This window comes from Cebus imitator, unplaced genomic scaffold, assembly GCF_001604975.1.
Source record: "Cebus imitator isolate Cc_AM_T3 unplaced genomic scaffold, Cebus_imitator-1.0 Scaffold44, whole genome shotgun sequence".
Classification (NCBI taxonomy): Eukaryota; Metazoa; Chordata; class Mammalia; order Primates; family Cebidae; genus Cebus; species Cebus imitator.
Window position 1 is genome coordinate 2,394,337 of NW_016107359.1, and position 9,092 is coordinate 2,403,428.

The 9,092-nt window shown below is 47.2% G+C and overlaps 1 protein-coding gene and 1 pseudogene across 1 annotated transcript; one reads left to right on the top strand and one right to left on the bottom strand.

Moving 5' to 3' along the window:
- Positions 1-1,017: 1,017 nt before the first annotated feature.
- RPLP1 (ribosomal protein lateral stalk subunit P1) lies at positions 1,018-3,536 on the top strand. The gene is made up of 4 exons (XM_017526790.2): positions 1,018-1,236; positions 1,889-1,963; positions 3,115-3,232; positions 3,417-3,536. Exons 1-4 carry the CDS (start codon positions 1,165-1,167, stop codon positions 3,494-3,496), a joined length of 345 nt encoding a protein of 114 aa, XP_017382279.1. The 5' UTR covers positions 1,018-1,164; the 3' UTR covers positions 3,497-3,536.
- Positions 3,537-6,099: 2,563 nt separating this feature from the next.
- LOC119470931 lies at positions 6,100-6,287 on the bottom strand (annotated as a pseudogene).
- Positions 6,288-9,092: the final 2,805 nt, after the last annotated feature.

Below are 9,092 nucleotides of genomic sequence, written 5' to 3' on the forward strand. Positions count from 1 at the left end.
AAGAGCGAAACTCCGTCTCAAAAAAAAAAAAAAAAAAAAAAGTTCGATAGCTTTATAAAAGTTTTAAAATCGGGATATTAAAATATTTATGTTTGTAGTTAAGATCGACCCAAGTGGGACTCCAGATTGGTGGATTCCAATTGAAAACTTTCTTTGAAACTTTTTTTTCTTTGAAAGAGATGATTATGAAATAATGGCATGGGCTAATAAATAAAGAAGGTTCCCGAAAACAAAATACATTGAACTAGCTTTTCGGTAAACTAAGCAAATTCCACGAGGAATGCAAAGATGACCAGTTTTGAAGGTACGAATTTAAGCTAGGTTCAGATAATAACAGGTTGTAGACAATTTACCCATATACCCACAAACCAATTCCCACCCCAAGCACGAGGCAGTGAAGTTAAGCTTCCTGATTCCGACTCCACGCTCCAGCACGCGATAAGTACACAATCTTGGGCTAGTTACCAGCTCTAAGACTTAGTTTTGCCGTCTGCAAGATGGAGATGACATCCAACTGCTGCCATGTGAGGACTACGTGAATCCCTGCAGAATGTGGCTCAGTGCCTGGGACATAGTAAGCGCCCCACGGGTACTGATCTCATAACGCTGTTAGTTTCTCCCGTCCTCCTATCTTACCCTGCACTAAGCAGGGGCCTCCAAGATATAACGCGGCCCTTACCCTCAGGGTCAGCGCCGGCTGGGAAGGCCGCGACCTAACTAGGAGATTACGAACAATGTCATCAGGGCCACAGCGGAGCTCCTGCCAAGCCGAGCAGCCCATGGAACCAACGAGAACGAAGTCCGAATGCTAGGCAACCCTATCCTAAAAGCGTTTTCAACGTTCTCAAGTCCCACAATTTGCCCTCATAAAGAGAGACCGTACTCGCAGGCGCTGAGAAACGTTCTCAACAGGAAGTGCGTATCCGGCGCGGCGCGCAGGCGCCTTCAGTCCGTCCTGGGCCCGCCTCTTCCGCCCGCTGCGGGCGCCGATTGGTCCGCGTGGTCACATAAAGGGACTGCGCGGACTCCCTTACCCCTTTCCTCAGCTGCCGCCAAGGTGCTCGGTCCTTCCGAGGAAGCTAAGGCCGCGTTGGGGTGAGGCCCTCACTTCATCCGGCGACTAGCACCGCGTCCGGCAGCGCTAGCCCCACACTCACCCGCATCATGGCCTCCGTCTCCGAGCTCGCCTGCATCTACTCGGCCCTCATTCTGCACGACGATGAGGTGACCGTCACGGTGAGTGCGGGCGCGGGCCGGCGGCCAGGGTGCCTGTGGGCGGCGGCTCCCGGGTCTCCTTGCGGTCCCGGCTCCAGGCCGTTCGGCCCAGCGCTTCTGGCCGGGGCCAGGCTGCGAACTCCGGCGGCGCAGGGCGGGGGCCTTTCGCGCGGGGCGGGGCCTGGGCCCCCTGGACCACGTGCGGGCCCGGCGGGAGCGGAGCGTGCTTGCTGCTGGGCGCTCCGACTCCAAGATCCTTCCTGCGGAAAAGCTTTTCCCCGGCGCTTGCGCACCGTGACCCGCGCTTCGTCTCACTCAGGGACACTTACTCGGACCTCCTTCTGTGTCATTGCCTTGAATTCCTCTGGTCCGAGCAGGCCTGCGGGGCGAGACGGTGTGGCTTGGAGGAAAGCGCGGGAGCTCGGCGCCACCTCCCGGGTCTTGTAACTTTAAGATAGCCGTGTGACTCAGGCAATTCCCAGCCCCTGAAACGGCAGTAATGGGCTCGCCTCATTGAGGGGCGCCTGGCACACATCTCTCGATTGTGATAGAATCTCTGAGCTGGTTAAACATGCTCTGTACCCTGGTTTTGAGTGACTTGCCTTTAACTTACAGCATTCTGGAGATGTTCCATACGCTACGTTTTGATGGATTGACGTTTTATTTGTTGTAGGAGGATAAGATCAATGCCCTCATTAAAGCAGCCGGTGTAAATGTTGAACCTTTTTGGCCTGGCTTGTTTGCAAAGGTAAGGTGATGGTGGCAAAGTGATTTGGTAAGGCTCGCTGATTGACTAGGGCAGGTGTACATGCCAGAGTACCTCCAGCAGCGCCATAAGGCCGCACGTGCCACTGGATCTCCTAAGTGTATTTCGTTGCATTTATATCTCTAGGAGCTAATAAGATTTAAGTTTGTCAAGTCTTATTTTTCCTTATCTCAGATTCTGGTTTCCCTTTTAATCTGAAACCGTGGTTTGAAAAATCTTAATCAGGTCACTTGTTCCCAAAAAGGGTCACCGGGGAGATAGGCACTACCCATGTTAATTTGCAAGCAAACTCTCATCCTTTCGGTATAACCTATATTTAATGGACATGGGGGTTTAGAGGACTTCATTGACACAGTAAGTACTTTTGTATTGGGATATAAAAGATTGATTATAAAGACAAGGTTTCTGGCCACGGAGCTTGCACTGGCTGTTTTCCATTGTACAGGTTGCTTAATCTCTGGCAAGTGAAGCTAATAGCATCTAACTCCGGGGTTGTGTCCTCTAAAGAGTTTTGAAAGATTGAAAACACTATACGTATGGTAACTTTAACAAGCCTCTTTTGAAAAGTCCTAAATTTGTTTAGTAGACTGAAAATTTGAATTCACTGTTAAGAGGAGACATGGAACTGTGGACAGAATATTTATTTGAGTGTTTCAGGAAGTTTGGATTTTTTACCAACATGTTGTATGTAAAAGGAGGGAAATTGGCTATCTGAGGAGGTCCTTAACATATAGGAATGTAATTATCAGATTCAAAGTGGAACAGCAGTTTGTTGCCCTAAGTCTTGCTATTAGTAAAGAAAAGCCAGTTTCTGGGGCATTGGTTCCAGGACATTCCACTAATAGCAAAATTCCAGGATGTTCCATCTCTTATGTAAATGTATCTGCATATAACCTATGCACATCCTCCTGTATACTTTAGAGGTCTGCATGTTTTGTACACATGGTTTTTTTCCTCCCTAAGTATTTTCTATCCACTGTTGAGTCCGTGGATGTGGAACCCACCGTATATATATAGTGTTAGGGGTTGGTCGCTGTAACCTGGAAGCGGGGAAACTTTTCTTTTTTGGCTGTGTGAGCACTTGTAACAAGGACAGAACTGGGCATTTACCTCTGCGTGCACATGTATTGCAGGCCCTGGCTAACGTCAACATTGGGAGCCTCATCTGCAATGTAGGGGCTGGTGGGCCTGCTCCAGCAGCTGGTGCTGCACCAGCAGGAGGTCCTGCCCCCTCCACTGCTGCTGCTCCAGGTAGGAATCCAAGTTTTCAGTATTGAGGTCAGAGTGTAGAGATAAAAATATGTATTACTACAGTAGTCATGTAAGATAAAATGAAAATTAAAAAAATATATAGTATTATAGGCGGAATTGGCATTAATTTTCCACAAGTACATGATGTATGGAAGTCCTGAAACGTGATTTACTTTTTTTCTAGCTGAGGAGAAGAAAGTGGAAGCAAAGAAAGAAGAATCCGAAGAGTCTGATGATGATATGGGCTTTGGTCTCTTTGACTAAACCTCTTTTATAATGTGTTCAATAAAAAGCTGAACTTTAACTGCTGTTGGTCTTGCCCGTAGTTTGGGAATGTGCTCTGCAAAAATGGTCTCGGTTTTGTAATGTTGGTTTTCAACCTGTTCTGACATGACACAGGCTGGATTTTTCCCTGTCACCTAACAAAACGGCACCTCGTGGTACAGTTTTGAAAACTGCACTGGGGTGGCAGGAGGAAGGATCAGAGCAGATGCTTTGTCCAGGTTACCTGTATAAACTTGATGATTGTAAGGTGTGTCCCCTACGCTGGGGGGCGGAGGGTAATACATACCTCAGCTTTAGAAAGCCTCTTGGGTAATTACCCTATACAATCCTGCCTAAGAACTTGGACCTATGCAGAATGTTGACTGCCGCATCCCAAGGTTGTCAGGCAACGAGACCTAGCTGTGTAATGTCTCATCAAATGCTTGGGAGTTTTACAGTAACACTGAAGCAGTGCAGAAAATAAACTATTAAGGTCCCCAGTTACACAAAGTGGATAAATCAAGATTCAAACCCATGTTCCAAAAACCAAGCTTTTTTGTTTGACAGTAGCCTGAATGGAAATTTTGACTTTTCAGGTTTGGATTTATACAATAAACCATGAGTATTGTGTGTTCAGAGTAGCCATTACCTGTGACTGGCACTTTGCATATGAATGAGTCTTATCCTTACCTCCATCAGCATTTAATAGATGAAGACTTTCGGTGATGAAAAGCATGAGTTCCAGCCGTGACTGTCCTCAGGCTAATGTGAAAAGATCATTTGTGTAAGTTATTCCAGCAACTTTGGGGGGGAAAATGGCAGTTCTGCTTTGAGGCATTGCTCAGGAGAAACTATATGCGGGCATTAGGATACATGCCTGGGAATGTTCAAAGCAACACTTTGAGCTTTTCATAAGCTCAAAAACCTTGAGTAAGGTGGTTAACCATGGGTAAGAGGGTGCAGGTGTCATTATTACATATCTGTGTTTTAATTTTTTTGAGATGGGGTCTTGCTGTGGCCCAAGCTGGAGTGCAGTGGTGCAGTCATGGCTTACTGCAGCTTTCAAACTCCCAGGCTCAAATTGATCTCACCTCAGCCACTTCCAAGTAGCTGGGACCATGGGCATGCCACCATACCTGGCTAATTTTTTGTAGAAAAATCTCAACCTCCTGGGCTCAAGCGATCTGCCCACCTTGCCTTCCGAAAGTGCTGGGATTTGCAAGTGTGAGCCACCACACCTGGCCAGTTTTTAATACACGGCTTGAGCATCCCTTAACCCAAAATCTAAAGCACTAACATGACAAAGGAAATGCTCATTGGAACATTTTGAATTTTTTAGGTTAGGAATGCCCAACCCGTATATTAAAACCATAGGCCAGTCCTTATGGTTCATGCCTGTGATCCTGCAATTTGGGAGGCTGAGGCAGATGGATGACTTAAGCCCAAGAGTTTGAGGCTAGCCTGCCTAACACACCCTCTACAATTTTTTAGCTGGATGCAGTGGCTCACGCCTGTCATCCTAGCACTTTGGGAGGCCAAGGTGGATGGATCACGAGGTCAGGAGATTGAGAACATCCTGGCTAACACAGTGAAACCCCGCCTCTACTAAAAATGTAAAAAAAAAAATTGCCCAGCTGTGGTAGCATGCTCCTGTAATCCCAGCTACTTGGGAGGCTGAGGCAGGAGAATCACTTGAACTCGTGAGGCTGAGGTTGCAGTGAGCTGAGATTACACCATTGCACTCCAGCCTGGGTGACAGAGTGAGACTGTCTCAAAAAAAATTTTTTTTTAAATTAGTGCAGTGTGGTGGCATGGACTTGTGGCTGCAGTGAGCTGTTACAAACATTACACACTTGAGACTGGGTGACAGCAGGACCTTGTCTAAAATTAACATCATAAAGTATATATAAAAACCTTAAGTATATGCAAATATTCCAAAGTCTGAAAAAAAAGTAGAACTCTGAAACACAAATGGTCTCAAGCATTTCCGTTAAGGGATGCTCAGCCTGTACTAAAGGGCATTTGTGAACTAGTGAGGATGGTGTCACAAAACAAAAATAAGCTGATAGTCTATATCCACATGTTAGGTGCCTGCTCTGCCTTCACCCATTAACAGCAGCAGTGGCACTGTGCTCATCTGTGTGGCATGTCATTCTTCACAACAGTCCCATGACAGTATGACCCCATGTCGGGGATGGGGAAGAGGAAGCTCTGAGGTTACAAACTAGTAAGTGGGTGGGTGAACCAGAGGAAAACCCCACTCTGACTCCCTGCATGGCACATGCTCCTAGTCCTTTCTCACCTGCATCAGCCGCCTCATCTGTAATGACCGTAGGGCTCTGGAGAGGTAACTGTAGGAATTCTTTGTGCTCAGTGAACAAGTGTCAAAGGAGGGGATACTAACACTTGACTTTAGCTGAAGAATGGGTTAAAGAGAATACTAACAAGGGAAAAGGACAGCATCTAGAAAAGCAGAACATTAAGTGATGAACTAGGGATGTTGTGAATATCAAACTCAGCCAAGCAACACAATCATAACTAAAATGTTCACTCTTAAGACTCCAGTGTGAACAGTCTATAAGTGCATGGCTAGCTTTCTTCCCCCCACTCAGACTGCATTCTCTCCCTCTCCCCTGGAGGAAGAGAAGAACCATCATCAATGGCAAATGACAGTCACAGCAAAGCAACCCAAGAGCCAACCTCACCTCCTCTTGGTTTCTGGTGCTGTACACATTGACAGAAACTTCTCTGCTAAGGAACTAGAGAAACTGATTACTGAAATTATACTCGGTCCAGCCAGGGTCTCTCTGCTGCCCAGGCTGGAATGCAGTGGCATGGTTATAGCTCACTGCAGCCTTTCCTGGGCTAAACCATCCTCCCGCCGCAGCCTCCTGAGTGGCCGGTACTATAGGCATGAGCCACCGTGCCTGGGATGGCCTAGCTTTTTTAAAAAACTTAATATAGCAAAAAATCTAAAGAACAATTTGAAAATCAAATTAGGAGACCCACATACATAGACCCGCTAACTTTATTCATCTGATACTGAATGAAGTCCTCTTGGTTCCATCTGCTTTCTAGTTCTCCTGAGTCCCCTCCCGTTTTTTTTGTGTTTTTTTTTTTTTTTTTGCAAAATGGGAATATCTGCTTCACATGGGAATGAAAGGTAAGTGAACATTCAATACTTGTTACTTCCCTTCTGCATACAAGGAACACGGCTGGCATCCCTGACTCCTCAAATCTCCAGGTCTAGCAGTCTAAGCCTTGTGCTCCTCAAACCCCCCTGCCCCCCCATTCCTATCAATCAGGCAGGTTTGGTTTCTCATAGTTCATTCTGATTGTTCACCAAGCATACGTGTTACTTTGCTTACATTTCCACTGCTCTCAGAATTGTGTTCACATCATCTGTGGCCACTGGAAGCATACCCAGGTCCATCACTGGCCAATTCACCCCTTAAAAAGTCTTGTATCGGCAGGAAGCCAAGATTAGACACGAAGGGCGCTCATGTTCTGGAGAACTGTAGGAATAGACGTGCTCATGGACCAGCCATCTAAAAACTTCCAAAACCTGTATTGTCACAATGTGTTGCACAATGAGGTAAAAATATCCAAAGCCCAAACCTCCTGCCAATTGTTTTATTGTTTTTTTCTTCTCAACTGAAAATGTAAGGAGAGAATCGTGAAATTTTAAAACCACCTTTGGGAAGACATAAACACTAATTGAAAGAATTAGGGTCAGGTGCAGTGGCTCAAAACCTGTAATCCCAGCACTTTGGGAGACTGAGGCAGGCAGATCACTTGAGCCCAGGAGTTCCAGGCTAGCCTGGCCAACAAAGAGACGCCTATCTCTACCACACACACACACAAAAAAACCAGGTGTGGTACACCTATAGTTCCAGCTACTTGGGAGGCTGAGGGATTCCAATTTCGCTGAGGGAAGATCGCCTGAATCCAGGAGGTTAACGGCTGCAGTGAGCTGTGGTATCACCGCTTTGATCTCACCACTGCACTCCAGCCTGGGCAACAAAGCAAAACCCTGTCTCAAAAGATAAAGTAAAATGAAAGAATTCAAAGTAATTATGCAGCAAAATGTTTACTGTATTTCTATAGATTCAAACAAAGCACTCAAATCCTTTCTGCTCCATAATTTAAATGCGCATATACAGTAAAATTCTTAGGGAGCAATGTGAGCCAGGTAATTGCTGATCTGGTTGAGTAGCACTTTAGAGATAACTTTTTTATTTTTTTTGAGATGGAGTTTAGTTCTTGTCGCGCAGGCTGGAGTGCAATGGCCGGATCTCGGTTCACTGCAATCTCCACCTCCCGGGTTCAAACGATTCTCCTGCCTCAGCCTCCTGAGTAGCTGGTATTACAGGCATGCGCTACCACGCCCGGCTACTTTTGTATTTTTAGTAGAGATGGGGTTTCTCCATGTTGGTCAGGGTGGTCTCGAACTCCCGACCTCAGGTGATCCGCCTGCCCAGCCTCTCAAAGTGCTGGGATTGCAAGCATGAGTCCCCACGCCTGGCGCAGCCGAACTTTTGCAGCCCGCTGCTAGCCCGTCAACGCAGCGCTGGGAGAAAAAGGCGGGCCGGGAGGCGGGGCTGCAGGCGGAGGGTGGCGGAAGGAAGCCGAACTTTCCAGTTTCTCTGCGGCCTGTTAGCCGCTGGAGGCGCGCTCGGGGCCGCTGGCTTCTGCGCACGCTCATGATCCTCTGTCCCACGGGGAATGTCTTAAGTCCGGAGCCGATTAGCCGGTGAAGGCCGCTGATGTCAGGAGAGGCCAACACTTTCATTAGCCGGCAGGGATGGAGTGGGGCGCGTTTGTAGTCGGGAATCCTGAGCGCGAGCTGTTGCGCGGAGGGCTGGGGAGCCGCGGTAGACTTCGGCCTTCTCGAGTGTCAGGTCCCTGTTTCTTCACTTCCCAGAAGTGGGTCCTGGCCGTTCCCGGCGCCTTCATTTCCAGATGGTGATTTTACGCAGAGAAAGGAGAGGGAAGATATGCTCTATCCAAGTTTGGCTCCCTATCAAATAGCTAAATCAACGTGGGGAGCTGGTAAACAAAAATAACACAAAAATGAATGGAACAACGAAAACAGCTTGCGGGCCCCTCCGAGGTCCACTGAACCAGCACCTCCGGGGCGACCACCGGAAAAACACAGGAGTTATAGTTTCATAAGCTCTTCTGATGAGCCTGAGGATAAGTCAGGACTGGAAACTCCCGGGTCAGAGCAAGCCCACCTCCTCACTCAGCGCCTGAGGAGCAAAAGATGGGTAGTGAATATTGTTTGAAAGAATGTGTTGTGTAAATAAATATATAAATGAAGCGCTGTCTTTAAACGTGGAAGGAAAAGTTAACAGTTTGATATAAGGCCGTATTGACAAACCTGGGAAAATGGGCGGTTGGTTGATTTGGGTGTAAATTCCTATAACGTTTTTCTTTTTCTTCTTTCGTCTTCCTCCACCTTCTCCTCCTCCTCCTTCCCTCCCTTCCGCCTCCTCCCCTTTCTCTTTCTTCTTCTTCTTCTTTTTTTTTTTTTTTTTTTTCTGAGATAGGGTCTTACTGTCGCCCAGGATCCCAGGATGGCATGCAGTGGTGT

What these genes read in the sequence shown, in the direction of transcription:
- RPLP1 (XM_017526790.2), top strand. Translation starts at nt 1,165, where the DNA reads ATGGCCTCCGTCTCCGAGCTCGCCTGCATCTACTCGGCCCTCATTCTG. An exon ending in GGCCTGGCTTGTTTGCAAAG is followed by an intron (nt 1,964 to 3,114) that starts GTAAGGTGATGG and finishes CATGTATTGCAG; the next exon opens with GCCCTGGCTAACGTCAACAT. An exon ending in CTCCACTGCTGCTGCTCCAG is followed by an intron (nt 3,233 to 3,416) that starts GTAGGAATCCAA and finishes CTTTTTTTCTAG; the next exon opens with CTGAGGAGAAGAAAGTGGAA.